The 20,912-nt window shown below is 38.4% G+C and overlaps 1 protein-coding gene across 2 annotated transcripts in view; it reads right to left on the bottom strand.

Annotated features, from left to right (window-relative positions):
- GRM8 (glutamate receptor, metabotropic 8) overlaps positions 1-20,912 on the bottom strand; it is an 858,241-nt gene that overhangs the window by 189,786 nt on the left and 647,543 nt on the right. For both annotated transcript variants that reach the window (XM_010831727.1, XM_010831728.1), the window contains one exon: positions 7,463-7,599. In XM_010831727.1, the coding sequence (XP_010830029.1) occupies positions 7,463-7,599 (137 nt within the window). The remainder of the gene's footprint in view (positions 1-7,462; positions 7,600-20,912) is intronic.

The raw sequence follows: 20,912 nt of genomic DNA, 5'->3' as shown, positions 1-20,912 counted from the left end.
TCTCTGGTTCCTCTGCCTTTCCTAAAACCAGCTTGAACATCTGGAAGTTCACAGTTCACGTATTGCTGAAGCCTGGCTTGGAGAATTTTGAGCATTACTTTACTAACGTGTGAGATGAGTGCAACTGTGCGGTAGTTTGAGCATTCTTTGGCATTGCCTTTCTTTGGGATTGGAATGAAATGGCTTCTACTAAATAATGAAATGACCTCTTCTCTAGCCAATCTACCCTTTGCTGCCCAAAATATTTCTCTGAAGTTTAAAGCTGAGAATATCTTCATGGAAAAGCTCGCTATACCCAAAAAAACATTAGTTTGTGTTCTAATAGTTTTTGAAACCCTGTAAAATTTGGTTGCAAAAGAAGTCATCTTTCTCCACTCCCAACACTATTCTCTCCTCAGATCATCGTCTGTCCCAGCAGCTCGGGATCGCACTCAATTCCCTAAAGAAACTGACCCTTTCCACTCCCTATGAAAACCTAATCAACACTCCTCATCTCCACCAATGCACTTACAACTGACATTGTGTAGGCCGGATAGACCTACAGATGTGTTCCCCTAACTCAGGGATGATGTTGGGGCCTGAATCTGTAACGCCACTAAATAATTTCAGCACCTTGTAAAGCAATGGAACATTGGAGGCACTTTGTTCTCAAATGAATGGATAGACAAATAAATGGAAGGAAGGATGGAGGGATGAAAGTATATATGGATGCTTTTTCCATAGTCTATGAATAGTTCCCACCATTTCTGATCACCAAAGTAATCGAAGATCCAGTTTGAATTCAACACATTTTATCCAGTCACTGTAGTTGGAGATAATCATTACATATTTTAATTTATAGTTTGTTCCTTAATCTGTACCTTCTAATTATGCTTTTATTATAATTATTGAAGTACACAGTTGCCTTTAATTGATTGCAAATCATTTGCTACCTGGGAGCTTATTGAACTCTGTGCTCCTCAATGGCTTAACATTCGGCCTGGCAGGGAGCAATCACTGAATAATCTGTGCACAAGTCTACGTGATAATCAATAATCTTGGAACAGTGTTCAATAGTAAATCAGTATTTAGAAAATATCAGAATAGCGTTCATGACAAAAATTAACAAATATTAATACTTACTGAACCCCTACTCTGTGCAAATAAGAATGTAGTTAAACTTCAATTACCTTGACATTGCTTCATGTGTCAAAAACATGAATTTACTAAATGTTTATTTTCTCATAAACAAAAAAAGAATTACTGACCCCAAAATGACTAATTTTTAAAAGAACAAATTTGTGTCTGGTGAATGAAAATATCCTTTTGTATATTTATGTCAATATAATATATGTATATATTATGTCATATATATGTCAACAAGTTTTGACAATCATGTTGTTACAAAGAAAGGAAGCCAAGAAAAAGTCTTGTCTGAATAGAATATAAAGGCAAGAACTATAGTGGCATTGAAAGTCCTATTGTAACATAGTCAAGGATCGCAGAGAATTGACTTCACATTCATACTTTGTAGGATGGGAAGAGCTATTTATAATGCTTGTCTCATAGGGTGAATGATCTTTTATATGTAATGACAATCATATGAAAGCATTTTCAAATGCAGGCAACTTAGCAATGGGGAAACAGAGGCAAAGAGAAAATGCATGATTTCTAAGAGTCGCAGCAAATAAAGGGTCAAGTGTCCCCTTGAACATTGTTTCCACCCCATTCACTCTATCCTCTAATTCAGGGTAATTTCAGTATTTTTCATTGTAGAAAAGCTGTTCATCTAGGACATTAGGGAATCTAATGATGTTGGTTAAAAACTTTTGATGTCTATCCAAAGCAATATAACCATGGAACAAATAAAGGGACTCAGAAATTCTCCCTTTCTGTATTTCAAACAAGCTGAGGAACCCCCTAGTATACAAGTATTTGGCCATTGACAGGTAAAGATATATACTCAATTAAAAGATCATATTATAAATACTACACTGTAAGTACATAGGAATTTTGTTGTTGTTCAGTCACTAAGTCTTGATCACCTCTTTCCGACCCCATGTACTGCAGCATACCAGGCTCCTCTGTCCTCCACTATCTCCCAGAGTTTGCTCACATTCATATCAATTGAGTCGTTTATGCTACCTAAACATCTCAGGAAAGCCAGATTTAACTGGGCTAAACTCTACCAGAAAGTTTACTCAAGTTTCTGGCTGTCCCCAATGCATCGACTCATGGAACCCACTTTTTTTTTTCATACAAAAATAGACGTCTGGGGTTTGACAGGCACACACAAGTTATCATAACGTATGCCCCTCTTTTTACAATTACTCCCTACTCAGAAAATCAAGATAAAGGCAGAAAAGACTTTTCATGTATGGAATTTCAGACTGCAATACCCATTAAGAGTCCCCTGCAGTACGCTGGTTATCCTGGAAAAATAAAACAAAGTTATTATATCATATTCTTTTAACACTGAATATGCAGCAGGCAGTATTCTAGGATCTTTGTTTATGCAATGTCCTTCAATTATGTCAACAACTCTATGAAGTAGTTATGATTGTTTCATGTAGACGAAGAATCTGAGACTAAAAGAGGTAAAATAGCATGTGCAAGGCTCCGTAATGGAAGGTTAAAACACAAAAATCTTCTTTCTGACTTTGAAGTCTTATTCTTGACCCCTATATGCCCAATGCATTTAATCTTCATAACAGACCTATCTATTACCCCCACTTAACAGATGAGAAAAATGAGGGTCAGAATTCAATACCTGTTCAAGAGTTACTTTCTTCTATGGAGTGACTTACACAAAATTAAATGAAGCCCTTCTCCCTCAAATCACCATTTCCAATTGACACCGTGCTGCCAACAACTGTGGTGGAAACACCCTTATGAAGTCATTGTCTTTTAATATTTGTATTAATGTTCAAACTATTTATTTGAACTAAAGTGAAGAAAATAAAATAACAAAACAAGCAAAAAATATGTCTCAAATTCTTACAGTAATCTAGAAAGAGTAGCTCTGGTTTGAAGTACAAAAACAAAGTCCTCAGTTATTTTAGGCCCATCCAGTAAACTCCATACACCTTCTCCCCATGGACTCGAAGCAGCATATGGCTGTTCCTTTTACAGTTCAGGCTCCACTGTTTTCTCTGAACCTCTAGGTTACTATGTTTTGTAATCACTAATAAGGACCACCTGCCTCTTGAGAGATTCAGTCTCACCAAACGGAGAAGCCCAATTGTTCAAATTCACTCTCAGGTAGACAATACGCCCTTCATGGGCAGACTGAGATTATGGAATAAAAAACCGAAATCATAATGAACAATTCTACTAATTGACTGTAATTGCTAAGTTAATAACATATGCTAGTTCCATTAAAAAAATACTTGGAACAATACCGATAATGCTTTTGAGGAAACAAAATGCTTCATAATTTTCCACGGGGGAAGAAAGAATAAACTACTTGTTTTAAAATTTCTTTTACTTCACTAAGATATATTCAGGACAAATTTATTGGACTCATATATGTTTAATCATACACCCTCTATGTACAAACTTATCCTATGGCTGAGTTCAGTGAGAAAAACGGGCTGCTTTTTAAATAAGTCAAATTCAATTCAATGCTTATCATTGAAAGTATGAAATCTACTACAAATTTGATTTAAGAGAACAAGGAGAGATGGAGTGTTTGAAGAGTGCTCTCCCCTGCCCTCATCAGAACCCCCATCAGCATCAGTCCAGATCAGATGCCTTGTTTGGCTGTAAGTTCAAAACCACAGACATAACGTTCATCTGTGTTCCTGCCTCACTGCACTAGAATTGTCAATTTGAGGGTCTTTCTATCCTTCCAGTCTGTGGGAGCCCTGAGAGCAAGGTCCACATTTTCACTCTAATTCCAACTTTTAGCATGGAGTATGTGCACAGAACGAATGTATCCAATCCATTCAAAATGACTGCCTAGGTGACAATATCTAGTCATACCCTACCATAGGAAAAGAAACTACGTATTTATATTAAATAAAGTTTACTTTGTAATGCAGACAGATTTGCTAAAGTATTAAGGCCAATATTGAAGGCAGGCAATAGGCTATAGGGACAAATGGTCTCCATTTGTTTATTTATTTTTGATTGAAGGATAATTACTATACAATGCTGTGTTGATTTCTGCTGTACAACAGTGTGAATCAGCTGTGAGTAAACATATGTATATCCTCCTTCTTGAGCCTCCCTCCCATCTCCCACCCATCTAGGTCAACACGGAGCACTAAGCTGAGCTCCCTGCGCCAGACAGCAGCTTCTCACTAGCTAAAATGGTCCCCAGTTTAAGTGAACAGAGTCTGAACTTGTTAAAGCAAACAAGTGCCTCTTCCTAAAGGACCTTCAGTTCTCTACTCACCACACTCATCCTCAGATCTTCCCTTAACCACATGGTATCATGAGATATTGGATTAGTAATAGGTAACATTTATGGGCATCATATGTGCCAAGCTCTGGACTAACTGCTTTATTGTATGATTTCATTTAATTCTTATAACAACCATCTGAGGTAAGTGCTATTAATGCCTCCACTTTATAAATGACAAAACTGAGGCAAAGCATTTGTTTAGTGTCCTCCCTGAGATCGGGGGCTTCCCTGATGGCTCAGTGGGTAAAGAATCTGCCTGCAATGCAGGAGACATGGGTTCAATCCCTGGGTCGGGAGGATCCCCAGGAGGAGGAAATGGCAACCCACTCCAGTATTCTATTTTTTTTTCCCCCATGGATGGTGGAGACTGGCAGGCTACAGTCCCTAAGGTCACAAAGAGTTGGACACAACTGAGCAGCTAAGTGCACACACACGGCCTGAGATCTAAGCAGAACTTGAGTAAACCTGTCACTTTCCAAGCAACTCCTTCTGCACCTTCAAACAGATGAGTAATCCAGTTTCCAAAGAGAAATAGTCATTTTGTTTGTTTTGATAAAATTCAGAATTCAACCCTGGACGTACAACCTCTCTTTATAGTCTAATTGACTCTATTTTCTTCTGAGAGCTGATTTTCTCTGTTTCAGTAAAGCTGGCATGGCTATTTAGTCATAAACAATCATAATCATGCATGAGAAATAATTCTCACAAATTGTTTTGATATATTTTATGAGCAACAACACAATAATAAACATAAAACCTTTCATGCACCATAAATGTACATAAAAGAGCAGCTTGATATTCAACATAAAGTTTTATAATAAGCATATATATGGTGAGAGATGTGTGTGAGCATGTCTACTTGTGTACAGTTATTTTAGGTATCTTGGTATTATATATATGTGCATGGATTTTTCAACCATTAAACTTTGTTATTCAGATCGGTAATCATAAGACTATAGTAGGCAGGTTGGCATTTATAAAAGTCAGATAAAAAGAAGCTTCCCCATTTTAATCATTAGCAAATTTTCTTTGTCGTGTTCAATTATTTGATTTCACAGAGGTCCGCTGTCAAAAGGACTTTTGCCAAGAAACTATAGATGTTCGGGTTGGTATCAAAAACCTGTAGAGTTATCAAAGTTTTGTTTCAGTAAATGTTAATTTGGGTTGCAGGAGGATGGAAGTTTCATCAGGTTCCTAGAGGCAGTAAGCTGTAGATATGTGGTCTTACATACTATAACAATAGTTGCAAAATAAGTTGTCTGTGCATTATTGAATGCAGAACTGTGATAATTATCAGGAAGTCATACATAGACAATAAATCATAAATATCCTAAGTTTTGTTATTTCTTATTATCTGCTTTGCTGTGAATTGTGGTAACTGTTGCTGTATAAACATAGCATTTCAGGGGCTATATTTGGACATTGAGAAGTGAAAACTGTATTAAAAACACCACACTAAATTGATGTTCTCTGAATGGGTTCAGCCATAAGAAAGCACACACACATGTAACACACCCACAGACCAGAATGATCTCTCTCCCCACCCTCATGGATGACATACATCACTACCTTCCAGCTAGGATAAGCTATAGCTAGGAAAGGACCTTACTTATTCATTTAAGAAATGAACTCAACTCTCACAGTGTTATGGTAGCTTTGAAAATCAAGAAGAATAGAGGCTCTTATTAGAAGAAAGAGTGAAATACTAGGACAAAAGAACCATAGAATAATATGCTTCTAGTTTTATTTGACACGTTTTAAAGGTTCCTTACTGCCTACAGAGGAAACACTGCTGTTGTAGTGATTCCTCGGCCACTCAGTCCCTATAAACAGTCCAATGTTACAGACAGATACGAGAATGTATTACAGACATCGATGTTCATGTATGAAGGACCTCTGACCCTTAGCTGAGACTCCCAGGCACACTCCTTATTTCTCTGCACCGGAAGGAGTCAGTGTGCATGGATATGGCATTCCAGGCTCTTAAATCTGAAATAATTCCTTACCCAGTGGTAAGCAGACGCTTCTCCAACACCTCCACACCCCTGCCTTGCAGCCATTACCAGTCCTATACCTTGGGACTTTCTGGGCTTCCCCATCCATCAATTTCAGAATTAGCTTCCTGCTCCAGAGCCCCTTTTGATTAGTGGGTGCTGGTACCAGCCACCACTCCCCAGGGTCCTCAAAGACCCCATTCCCTAGGATAGTCCCTCTGGAGGGCTGCCTGCCCACCATACACATCTGCTAGAGTTTCTCCTGCTGCCTCCATCCACATGCCATGCCCACCAGGTCCCAGCAGGAGAAGACAGAGCTCAGGGTGTTGGTGACAGCATAGCACTGGGCAGGCAGATGCCAATTGCCTTTGGCTCCATCCCATCTGGGACCCAGGTGAGACCTCTCAGGGTGGGACCCACCCTGGGACCTTCCTTCCATCTGGTCTCCAAGTTGTCCTCACATGGCTACTTGTAGGAACAACAAGATCTGTGGACCTTGATGACTTTCCAGGAGATGGGGATGGCAGGCAGCCCTATGGGTTGTTTAAAAATCTGAACATCTCTTTTGGGTACATTAACTTTCTCTGGTGTTGTGACTCAAAAAGGTAATATAAATGAGGACCCTGATTCACTTCCATCCATCAGATGTAGCCATAGATCTCAACTTACGATATGGCAAAGGTGAAATACACTTATTTTTAAGCACCAACTTGGTCATTCACGGCACACTGTCACCCCTCCTCCCACACATCCACACATACACATACATACACACATGCTGTATAAACATTTGAACAAACGAGTCTTTCAGAAAAGTGCAAAATTTCCAAAGTGTTTATATAGTCACTTAAAAGGAAATGAGATCTTCATTAAATCCCTACAAGTACCAGATTTCTCCAGAGACACTTAAGACTTCCCATCACATTTTAAGGTTGAGGAAGGATCAAATCATACATTTTCTAAAAGTCAGCTTATAAGAAAATCAATTCTAATGAATAGTATATTGATATAATACACTTAAAAGTAAAGCATCGCTCCTTGAGGACCATAGACATAAACGTAAGCTCATACTGATACTTGCTTTTAGATGAAGCTGATTGGTCCAGTGCCCAATGATTTTGTATTCTGTACTTTTGTTGGTTATTTGGTACTGGAAGATGTCATAACGACCAGGAGCATCTCCATTTTCATTGAAAGTGACTGGTGTCCCAGCACTACCTGTAAATGTTTAGAAAACAATGTTAATAACTTTCCAGTGAGATAGCCTACTGGGCTTATTTTTCTCTAAGAAAAAAATAGTAGATAAAAATATATTGTGCATAGTAAGAGATATGAAGATTACAATCCATACAAGGTCATTCTTGATAGCATAGTATCGCTGACATGAAAAGAAGCCCAGACGTACATTCAAGAAGACCTGCCTCATTACACACATTAGAAAGTAAATGATGAGCATCCAAGTTAGGCAATGTATATAACAGTTAAATAAATAAAAGTTGATAGGCTGGATAGCTAATACCAGCTACAGAGAACGACAGTTAATAGAGTAGAGTGTAAATTCCTCGAAGCATAACAGCTATTGTACAATACAAACTATGATCAGTAACTCAAAATGTGGCAGGGGAACGTCCCAGACAGATTCCCTAGAGTTTTACTTTATTTGGACTTGAAGGCCATCTGGATCAATAGCCCCATTCAATGTTTCTTCTTGGCTTCCCTGGTGGTCCAGTGGTTCCATGCTTCCAATGCAGGGGGTGTGGGTTTTATCCCTGGTCTGGTAACTAAGATTCCACATACTATGCAATGTGGCCAAATAATAATAATAACAATATCACTTCTAAGATGCTGCTTTTGCTACCTCTGCCCAAGAATTTATCAACAGGGGCTACTGTTTGGACCCTCTTAGTGGGCGAGGCAGTGATCACTGAGAAGTCCCACCTCTGCTCAAATCACAGAAGATCCCCCAATTCACTGTGATAGTGTAATAGAGATGGGGTGGCAGGATGCAAGAAAAGTCAGCTTTTCTAGACTACCATTTCTCTCAGAAGCTTTAATCTTTTTCTCTTAATAGCTTCTGCTCACTTTTACTTTCCCTCATCAACTTTTACATAATCACAGGATTTCTCTCTCTCTCCTTTTTGCTATTTTCCTCTAATTTAAGTATTCAAAAAACATGCAAATATCATTTTTTATTTGGAGGAAAATTGCTTTACAATGTTGTGTTGGTTTCTGCCATACAACAATGCAAATCAGCCATGATTATACATACATATACCCCCTCACTTTTGAGCTTCCCTCCTCCCCTCATTCAACCCCTCTAGGTCATCACAGAGCACTAGGCTGGGCTTTCTGTGTTATATTCAACTTCTCATCAGCTATCTATTTTATGCATGGTAGTGTATGTATGTTGATGTTTTGGATTTATAAACTAATTGTATATATATATATATATATCATAAAAAACATCCCATCCCAAGACCAAATCTCCTTTTAGTGTACAGATAGTAACACAATTGATTGGAGGCAACAAATTTAGTTAACTATTAATATATATTAATAACACTGGAAATATTTAGTCTTATCAGTCCCCAAAGATCCGAAACCACAGCTCTCCCTCAAACTGATTTTCCCCTTCATTTTCCCCTCCATTCTTTGTTAAGAGAATCTTAACTTCAACAATAATCACAGGTTTTCAGGATAGAAAATGACCTCGACACCCCATGTTTTCTTGTTCCATCTATAGCCTCAATATCTATATAGAACTTCCTTTTCTCTAAAAGTCTTTAGATATTGCTCCCATCCCACCCCTTTATCTTCTTGCCTTATACTTTGCTATCTTGACAAATTCACCTAAACATGAATCTATTTCCTTTGTGCCTATCTTGTCTCTGCATGTTCCTTTTCCTGAATTTCTTCTTACCCTATACCAGGTTTAATTTCTATACTATTCAAGAAACTGTCCCCTACTTGCTATTTCTTTTCCATATTGTACTCTCCAAAAATATATGTACTGTTAATACTTACATATTTCAACTCTATATAGTTCCATCTTATAATGAATTTCTTCTTCCAGGGGTCCCCAACCTCTGGGACCTAACGTCTAATGATCTGAGGTGGAACTGATATAATAGTAATAGAAATAAAGTGCATGATAAGTGTAATGTTCTTGAATCATCCAAAATCCATTTGCTCCACCAGTCCAGAGTCTATGGAAAAATTGTCTTCCAAGAAACTGGTCCCTGGTGACAAAAAGGTTGGGGACCACTGTCTTATTCTACTTGTGGGTTTTTAAAAAGAACTAAAAATCACAAAAGTCTAAAACATTTAACTTATCAAGCAAAATGATGACCTAAAATAGTACCTTGCATATAAATAAAATCAGAATCTCACAGCAGTATTTAGGGCACTTTCCTCCTATTTCAAGGAGAGAAATCTAATAGCCTCTGTTCTCTGATTGTTCAGTCACTCAGTCATGTTTGACTCTTTGAAACCTCATAGACTGCAGCAAACCAGGCTTCCATTTACTTTACTATCTCCTGGAGTTTTCTCAGACTCAAGTCCTTTGAGTTGATGATGCCATCCAACTATCTCATCCTCTGTTGCCCTCTTCTCCTCCTGCCTTCAATCTTTCCCAGCATCAGGGTCTTTTCCAATGAATCAGTTCTTCACTTCAGGTGGCCAAAGTATTGGAGATTCAGCTTCAGCATCAGTCCTTCCAATAAATATTCAGGGTTTATTTCCTTTAGTATTGACTGATTTGATCTCCTTGCCGTCCAAGGGATTCTCGCGAGTCTTTGCCAGCACCAAAGTTTGAAGGCATCAACTGCACGGCACTCAGCCTTTTTTATTGTCCAGCTCTCACATCTGTACATGACTACTGGGAAAACCATAGCTTTGACTCTATGGACTTCTGTCATCAAAGTGATGTCTCTGGTTTTTAATACACTGTCTAAGTTTGTCATAGCTTTCCTTCCAAGGAGCAAACTTCTTTTAATTTCATGGCTGCAGTCACTGTCTGCAGTGATTTTGGAGCCCAAGAAATAAAATCTGACACTGTTTTCATTTTTTCCCCTTCTATTTGCCATGAAGTAATGGGACCAGATGCCATGATCTTAGCTTTTTGAATGGAGATTTTAAGCCAGCTTTTTCACTCTCCTCTTTCACTTTCATCAAGAAACGTTTTAGTTCCTCTTTGCTTTCTGCCACTGCTGTTACTCAGTGGTGTCCAACTCTTTGTGACCCCAAGAACTGTAGCCTGCTGGACTCCTCTGTTCATGGGATTCTCCAGTCAAGAACACTGGAGAGGGCTGCCATTTCCTTCTCCAGGGGATCTTTCTGAGGAATCAAACCCTGGTCTCCCGCAATGCCGGCAGATTCTTTTTCTATCTGAGCCACCACTAAGATAGTAAGACTTTCTGCCATTAGACTGGTATTATTTGCATATCTGAGGTTGTTAATATTTCTCCCGGTAATCTTGATTACAGCTCGTAACTCATCCAACCTGGCTTTTCTCATGATGTACTCTGCATATAAGGTAAATCAACAGGGTGATGGTATACAGCCTTGATGTAATCCTTTCCCAATTTTGAGCCAGTCCATTGTTCCATGTCTGATTCTAACTGTTGCTTCTTGACCTGCATACAAGTTTCTCAGGAGACAGGTAAAGCGGTCTGGTATTCCCATGTCTTTAAAAATTTTCCACAGCTTGTTGGGCTTCCTTGGTGGTTCAGATTACAGTAAAGAATCTGCCTGCAATAAAGGAGATCTGGGTTTGATCCCTAGGTCAGGAAGATTCCCTGAAGAAGGAAATGGCTATCCACTCCAGTATTCTTGGAGAATTTCAATTCATTTTCTGTTCTCTGGAATCTTCTTAAAATTTGAACGCAGTGTGAAATCTTGGATGAGATACCTGGCATCTACAAACACTGTTAAGGGCACAAGAGATTGGCACAGCATGGAGGAAAGAGCACCGTTATGAGACACAAGGGCTGCTCATTCATGCTCACTTTGCTTCTGCATGTATTTTCACAACTTAGGTTTATCTCTTTTCTTCAAATGTCACATAGGGACTTAACAACAAAGATGAACATATTTAGAAGTCTCAAAAATCTATATGCATTTACATTATTTTTATTAGTTCACATGGGAAATAACTTTAGATATAAATCAAGAAATAGGGAATTGGGGAATAAAACAGGAGCTCTCCTATCTCTTAGTTATTCATCAGATTCACAAGTGGAAACCCCTGTGCCACAACTGATAAAAATATTTTCTTACTCTTAGTGACCCTGAGCAGTTGTTGCTGTTGTTTTCATTCAAGTCCAAATCTTCTGAGACCCCATGGCCTGGAGCCCACCAGGCTCCTCTGTCCATGGGATTTCCCAGTCAAGAATACTAGAGTGGGTAGTCATTTCCTCTTCCAGGGGATCTTCCCAACCCAGAGACTGAACCTGCATCTCCTCCATTGGCAGGTGGAGTCTTTACTACTGAGTCACCAGGCAAGCCCCAATCCTGAGCAGCTAACTAAAATGGGAGTAATAATACTTTTCTCATAGAGTTGTTATGAAACTTAAACAAATACTTGTCAAGTACAAAGAACAATGCAGATGGTAATTAAATATTATGATAATAATGATGATGATTCACCCCATATGTATTCTCAGCAGACACCAATGCAGAGTAATAGATAGGATAATGAAAATCCTTTAAGTAATGTCTAGACAATGGATTATGGAAATTCAATGGGTAAGAGATTACCAGATGACTATATATATATATATATATGTGTGTGTGTGTGTGTGTGTATACAAGTTAAGAAATTTCACATTAATATCATCAAGTCCTGACATTTATATATGACTTTAAAATTCTGATATCATATACTCTGTGAATAAAGGAATATTTTTTTTCTAGCTTTCCCAATGTTGTCATATTCCTCACTTAATAGCTCCTTATCTCCTACAACAGCTTCCCAATGTTTTAGGAGAATGTCACTTGTGTAACATATTCTCATGAATATACTCTGAGTTATATATAATTCCCAGTGTGCCAGCTGTTTCCATATCTCTTTTTCCAACTTGGGAAAGTATATTGGAATTCAAGTGAATTAGAACTATATTATCATAAAAGTAATTGCCCAACTTAGATTGTTGTTGCTTAGTCACTGAGTTGTACCCCACAGACTGTATAGTCTACAGGCCCCTCTGTCCATGGGATTTCCCAGGCAAGGATATTGGAGTGGGTTGCCATTTCTTTCTTCAGGGATCTTCCCAATCCAGGATTGAACCTGTGTCTCCTGCATTGGCAGGCATGTTCTTTATCACTGAGCCACCACAGAAGCACGCCCCACCAAACTTAGATAATTCAACATAATTATAACAAGTTATACTAAACTTGGCATTTCATGAAGAGGCAGTATACTAAATTATAAAGACTATAAATAAGTAAATATACTCAAAAACACTAAATTATAATATGCTAGAAATGTGGGTTTGGGAGCCAGATTACTGGATTCCAACCCCAGCACTGACACTTATTAGACAGATGATCTCAGGTAAGTTACTTTATTTCCCTGTACCTCACTCAGCTCATTTTTAAAATGGGCTAATTTTAATTCCCACCTCAGAGGGATATGTGAGGATTAAACAAATCAATACACAAGAAATATTCAGTAAATAGTAAGCATTATACAAATATTAGCTATTATTTTCTTATTGTTTTAATGCAGTGCTGTGTTTGAGATCCAGGGTCTATACATGAACAGAAAACTCAGTGAGCTTGTATGGCTTTTCTGAAGTCACCCTTTCCAATTTTTGTTCTCCTCTTCCAACACAAGGTCACATATACTTAAAATCTAGTTCTTTAAGTTCATCATACTCTTTATCACCATCCTGTTTTACACATGTTATTTTCTATAAGTTTTCTTACTCCTTTATTCTAACTCTTCTTCTCTATATATTTCCTTCAAGATGTGTGTTAAAGGCACGCCTATTAATTGACCTTATCTTCTAAACCTGGAGCAGGGGTCCAAGGCCTCTTCACGTTCTGTTCTGGTCTCTCATGGCACGACCATCACTACCATCCATACACTGGTACAATTCATCCCCATCCCTAATCAAAATACCCATCCAACAGATATTCACTGAGAGCTTATTATGTGCTCAATACTGGGTGGGTCCTCTGCCTTCCTCACAAAACTGTAGTCTCCTTAATACAGGCAGATTGCATCTCTTATTGTGGGCACTGCACCAAAGACTGTTCAATATTTAGTATGCAAACAATAAATTACACGAAAGAAGCACCCACTAACAATCCCAAATAAATCCATGTTCACCCTCTTTGTAACATTATAACTTCACTTATATCATCTTTCATTTTTTTATAGTAACAACTGAAGCGACCAAATCAGTCCCTTTTTCACTGTCATTGGTGTAGTGTTAGAAACTTCTTTTGCAACTTGTGTTATTAATCTGATTTCTGATATTGGGCTAGATTTGCAGTAGAATTACTTCAACCCTTTCAGCCAAGAACTGATTCAATTCGTATTGGTTTATTTCAAATAATTGCCCTGGTACTGTGGTCTATGTAACAAAGAACACCCTAGAGTAGCTATGAGGGGCTATGGTGGTGGTGGTTTAGTCGCTCAGTTGTGTCCGACTCTTTGCCACCCCAAGGATGGTAGCACACCAGGCTCTTCCGTCCATGGGATATCCCTGGCAAGAATATTGGAGTGTGCTGCCATTCCCTTCTCCAGGGGATCTTTCTAACTCAGGGATTAAACCCGGGTCTCCTGTATTACAGCAAGTCTCCTGCGTTTCTGGAGGATTCTTTACCGACTGAGCCACCAGGGAAGCCATGAGGGGCTATGTTGTTTACTAATTTCTACAAGTAGAAATTTAAAAGGTCATCTTTAGTACTGAGACTAGGCACCTTGAAAAACAGAATTAAGTGGGATTTTGTCCAGAAAAAAAAATCTTGATGGTATACATTTTTCAATATATCCATCAATGTATTATGTTTTACTAAAAACACAAGAAATACAAATATTTTTAGGCTAAATTCATACATATATAGTAAACTATGCTCTAGGAAATTTTCTTGTGTTTCTTTCCATTCTAGACTTTATTTCAGAAATTTTGAAGTGCACCAATTTTTTACATACCCTTCAATCAATGTGGGCTAGTGGAGAAATGAAACCAAAGAACATGGAGGCTGAGGGAACTTTTAATAGTCAGATACTGCTCTCAGAGTCTCTATATCACCTTGGATATTTTCTGCATGGAAATGCATGGGAAAAACTTTACTTTGATTACTAGGCAAGTCACACTCCAATGTGCTTTTGTAAGAAAAATGATCCAACGAATGAAGATTTTATTTGAAAATGTTGACTCTGTTGAATATTGTTCTGGGGAAGAGTATGCACTTGGGATTTGGAAACTGGGGTTTGATTTCTCACTTTGCTGGTTACCTGTGTGATCCAGGCAAGTTATTCTCCCAAAACCTGTTCTGTCAATTGTCAAGAGAACATTATAACCCCAGCCCCCCTGGGCTATTACAAGGGTTACATAAGATGATGCACTTAAAGCACTTAATGTGTGACTGGCACACAACAGGTATGCAGTAGATGAAAGCTATCATATCATTATCCATTCCTTTGTTTACACTTATGCTCCCTTGGTCTACATTTTCTTATTTCCACAATGCAAAAAGCAATGCAAGAGTAAGTCATTCACCTTTATGTGTATACATTGTAAATATATTTATAAGTATAAGCCACTCAGTGCATAGTATAGTCATGTTTATCGCTTTGCTTTCTCTTCCTTGCTGCAAAACTACCCAGTTTTCTTCTCATTACCACCTGTGCTATTTGGTAAGCAGAAAAAATAAGAAGGCTAAAAATAAAATCAGTTAATGTATTAATTTTTAGCACCCTTAAAAAAGAATATATGAGATGGAAGTCACTGACTAAACTGCCAGAGGAAATAGCAACTTGCCACAGAATCTCAATTATTCATGCTTTCCCTTTTCTTATCCAATTTATTTTTATCAAGTATTCATGGCAATCAATAAAGAGAACTGTATATTTGAATTAGAATCATACTAGAGTTTAATTATTTAGTGATCAGTCAGACTACTCTTATATATCTGTTACTTAGCCTTGGTTCATTAAAAACTTTAGCATTTGACTACTATATTCCCTTCCATCCATATTTCTGTTGATCATTTCTGGTGGCTTCATCATACACCTGAATGACTCTGTATCCTGGCCTCTACGTTAGCTGACGCTTATACTTCCAGTTTTCATTCTTTTCATGCATCTCACCAGCTGCTCTCATGATGACTCTAAACTCAGTAACTACCTCATCTCCCAAACTTTGCTCTCTGTATACTGCCTTCCACCCTCACTGCAAGAATTCTATGAGCCCTAAATTTATTGATTCTTTTATTACCCCAATTTCTCATTATATTTCACCCCCATGATAATTTCTCTTCCCTCCTAGTGTTCATAGGTTCTATGATTTTCCTTGCAAATGCCCTCTGTACTTACTTCTCCCTCTGTCCGATTTTATTCCTCTGCCAAAACACTCAAGATTGAACTCAATTGTATATCCTCTTTTTTTACACAAGCAGTTCAATATTGTTCAAAAAAAATCATACAACTGGCTGGTAAAGTCAGGACTAGATTGAAGCACGTGAGATGCCTGGGGCGTGACTCTGAGTTTCAGTGCCTCCCTAGATTCTGCACGTTAGGTGTCCCATTTGCCTTATCTAGTCCTGACCCTGTGCTCTGCTCTTACTTTAAATGCATGACCTCAGGGATTTCCCTGGTAGTCCAGTGGTTAAGACTTTGCCTTCCAGTTCAGGGGTGTGGGTTTGATCCCTGGTGGGGGCAATAAGATCCCATGTGCCTCCCAGTGAAAAAATCAGAAACAGGAAACAGAAGCAATATTGTAATAATTTCAATAAAGATTTTAAAAATAGTCCACATCAAAAAAAAAAATCTTAATGCCTGATGTGACCTCAGATTCAAATATGTAGTCAACACTGTTCTTTGTTGATCCTATCACACTTCCCCCACTTCTGGATGACTGTTTCATGCCTAACACATCCAACATCTCCCCCCCCTGCCACTTCAGCTCATCTCAGACTTTCTCACTAAAAAAAAAAAAAAAAGCATCAATAAGACAAAGACTTCCTCCTCATTCCCCCACAGAACCTACAGTCTACCTGTATGTATGCTCAAACGATCCTCTTGCTGAAACACACAAGCCCCTGATCCAATCAAAGGTGTGCCCGTCCACTAATGCTAGGACCTCCTTCACTCTCACTCTCCAGGCACTTTCAGTCTCATCTTTTTGTTCTGTCACATCAACAGATTTAGACTGTCTATGGTGGTCCCTTCAGTTTACAACTGAGTTATCATAGCTCTCATGTTAAAAAAAAAAAAGCAAGCCAATAAATCTCATTATAACCTTACAGTTTCATTTATCCATTCTCCTTAACAGTTAAAACGAAAGTTTTTTTGAATGAGCTCTCCTCACATTCCATTTTCTCATTTTCCATTAACTCATCAGACACTGCTAACTTGAAATATAACCCCTTAGCTCCACTGATGAGTCTCAAATGTATACATCTAGCCCTGAGCATAGATTTATCCAATTACCTGTATCTCCACTTGGTTGTCTGATAACCACCTTCCACTTTATGTGTCCAGAAAAAACACTTGATTTTTTTTTCATTTCCAAACATGTTCCTCACAGTCTTTCCCCTCTTAATGAGGAACTGAGGATTGTCTATCCATTCAGTTAACTTGAAACCTAAGTTAAAACTCCACATATAACGGTAAAACACAAATTGTGAACTAAAATTGTGGACCTTAGCTAATAGCAATGTATCAACACTGGTTCATTAGTTGTAATGAATGTACTATATTAAAAGCATGAAGAAAGTGAAGAGGAACTAAAAAGACCCTTGTGGGTGAAAGAAGAGAGTGAAAAAGCTGGCTTAAAACATTCAAAATCATGGTATCAGGTCCCACAACTTCATGGCAAATAGATGGGCAAAAGTGGAAATAGTGACAGATTTTCTTTTCTTGGGCTCCAGAATCACAGTGGATGCTGACTGCAGCCATGAAATTAAAAGACACCTGCTCCTTGGAAGAAAAGCTAAGACAAACCTAGACAGAAGAGACATCGTTTTGCTGATAAAGGTCCATGTAGTCAAAGTTATGGTGTTTCCAGTATGGTGTTTCCAGTTATGGTGTTTTCAGTTTCCAGTTGGACCATAATGAAGGCTGAGTGCCAAAAAATTGATGCTTTTGAACTGTGGTGCTGGAGAAGACTCTTGAGAGTCTCTTGGACTGCAAGGAGATCAAACCAGTCAATCCTAAAAGAAAACAACCTTGAATATTCATTGGAAGGACTGATGCTGAAGCTGAAGCTCCAATACTTTGTCCACCTGATGCAAATAGCCAACTCATTGGAAAAGACCCTGAGGCTGGGAAAGATTGAGGGCAGGAGGAGAAGGCGGTAACAGAGGTTGAGACAGCTGGATGGCATCAGTGACTCAATGGATATGAACTTGAGCAAACTCCGGGAGATAGTGAAGGGCAGGGAATCCTGGTGTGCTTCAATCCATGGGGTTGCAAAGAGTCAGAAATGACTCAGTCATTGAACAACAACAACACTAATACAAAATGTCAATTACTGGAGAAAATGCGTGTTTGAAGGTATGAAATAAGTGAACTTTCTATACTGTCTGCTCACTTTTTTCTATAAATATAGTTATTCTTTAAAGAAGTTTAAGTAACTCTCTGGTGGTGCAGTGGTTAGGACTCCATGCTTTCAGTAGCAAGGGTGTGGGTTCAATCTCTGTTCAGGGAACTAAGATTCTGCAAGCCTCACAGGAAGGCCAGATAAATCAGTCATCCAATAAATAAAGCTTAAAAAACTAAAATAAATAAAATTATTTGCATTAAAGCATTTGTGTAACCTATCATATGTAATATATTATGATATCAAAATATAACCAATTCCCAGGTGGCTCAGATGGTAAAGGATTTCCTACAATGCAGGAGACCCATCTTCAATCCCTGGGTCAGGAAGATACCCTAGAAAAGGGAATGGAACCCCACTCCAGTATTCTTGCCTGGAGGATTTCATGGACAAAGAAGCCTGGTAGGCTACAGTCCATGGATTATACACAGTCAGATATGACTGAGCAACTAACACACACACATACAAATGTTAATGAGATATTTTACTCATTTTTATGTATCACATCTTCAAAATTCTATATATAATTTAGACTTACAGATCATTACATTTGGATTAGTGGTATTTCAAATGCTCACCTGTCATCCATATTTAACAGTGCAGGTCTAAAAGACCCACCCTGCTTTCACTAGTCCCTCCCCTAAAGAGCTGCAGATCCATCCAAGCCTGACCAGTGGTTCAGTGGATGCCACACTGGAGATGAGATCCTAAAGTAAAATTCAGACTGCTCCAGTGGTAAAAATCAAACAAACAAAAGCCCACATCTAAGACATCAACACATCCTGTCTCCAGAACACATCCAGAACTGTCCAGTCCCCTCCATTTCCTCTTCTCTGCATTGGTCCAAGCTACAACTGATCTATCCCTGAACTGCTAGCTGGTACCTGTGTGATCAACAACAATCCACTCTCCATCCTGTGGTCAGAGTGAGACTGTGAAACACACATCAAATCAGATGGTTTTTCCCCCTAAAATCATGCAGTGCCTTCCCATTCCACTAGAATAAAACACAAAATGTTTATCATGGCCCCAAAGGCCTTGTTAATGCTCCAGCCACTCATTTCCATATTTCATCTACCCTGGGCTTCTTTCTGTTCCTCAGAAGCATGAAATTTGCTCTATTTCAGAACTTGGGGGGGTGGTTTTTGCTCTATTTCTCTCAATTCTCTGCCTCTCTCTCCCTACTCTCTCTCTCCCCAACCCTCTCTCTTTCTTTCTCAAATGTTCTGAATTGGATCTTTGCATGACCCAGGTCCTTCTCATCATTTAACATATTGCATATAACTAATGGGCTTCCCAGGTGGAGCAGTGGTAAAGAAACTGCTTGCCAATACATAAGACTCAGGAGACGTGGGTTCAGTCCCCAGGTTGGGACGATGATGTGGAGTAGAAATGGCAACCCACTCCGGTATTCTTGCCGGGAGAATCCCACGGACAGAGGAGCCTGTTGGGCTACAGTCCATGGGGTTGCAAGCAGTTGGACATGACTAAACACACACACACACTCTCTGTCTCTCTCTCTCACACACACACACAGTACTAATATAAAATAGATAAACAACATTGACCTACCTTATAGCACTGAAAACTATACTCAATATTTTATAATAATCTATAAGAAAAAATACTCTGAAAGGTTTTCTTTAACTGATTATTTGAGCATGTGAAACAAATAGGAAAAGGCATGCAGTCAAATGGCATTTCTAACTCGCTCAGCCAACCCGCCTTCTTGATTTTGTCATCAAGAAACTGAACTGACAACAGCACTTTCTATTGTGGAAATGTCCTTATGATCTCGCATTAAAAGTGTTTTAAAAATGAAAAGTATCATTATCATGAATGAATAGCACTATTTGAGAAGTAGAATACAACCTGTAATTGCACTGATGGTACTCAAATAAGGTGATTGAATGTTTAATATGAGAAAAGCTCCATTATTTAGTGATATACGTTTCAGGGAAGCAGATGAATTAGGAGGTTTAAATAAAATCTTTTATAAGAAAAGTGACCTGAGAGATGATTAAAATATCAAATGTTTGTTCAAAAGAAAGAAATGGAACGTTCTTCTACTCCACCATTTTGAGAGTTAGTTCTCTGAGAATACATAATAAGTAGGCATTTTTAAGTAATACTTTTTAAAAGGAATTTGGAAACATATCAAAATGTGTTGCAATACTCAGATCTCAGTATAGTTTCATTCTCTGACAGAATTCTTCTCTTTTTCTAGAACAAGTTAAGCCCTTTATTGTTTCTATTTGGGAGGCATTTAATACCATATATTCTCCAAGCCAGGTTTCAGCAATATGTGAACCGTGAACTTCCTGATGTTCAAGCTGGTTTTAGAAAAGGCAGAGGAACCAGAGAACAAATTGCCAACATCCACTGGATCATGGAAAAAGCAAGAGAGTTCCAGAAAAACATCTATTTCTGCTTTATTGACTATGCCAAAGCCTTTGACTGTGTGGGTCATAATAAACTGTGGAAAATTCTGAAAGAAATGGGAATACCAGACCACCTGACCTGCCTCTTGAGAAATCTGTATGCAGGTCAGGAAGCAACAGTTAGAACTGGACATGAAACAACAGATTGGTTCCAAATAGGAAAAGGAGTACGTCAAGGCTGTATATTGTCACCCTGGTTATTTAACTTATATGCAGAGTACATCATGAGAAACTCTGGACTGGAAGAAACACAAGCTGGAATCAAGATTGCTGGGAGAAATATCAATAACCTCAGATAAGCAGATGACACCATCCT

The sequence above is a fragment of the Bison bison genome, unplaced genomic scaffold, assembly GCF_000754665.1.
Source record: "Bison bison bison isolate TAMUID 2011002044 unplaced genomic scaffold, Bison_UMD1.0 scf7180017864530, whole genome shotgun sequence".
Taxonomy (NCBI): domain Eukaryota; kingdom Metazoa; phylum Chordata; class Mammalia; order Artiodactyla; family Bovidae; genus Bison; species Bison bison.
The sequence above is the reverse complement of the archived record's forward strand: the minus strand, read 5'-3'. Positions and strand labels throughout refer to the sequence as shown.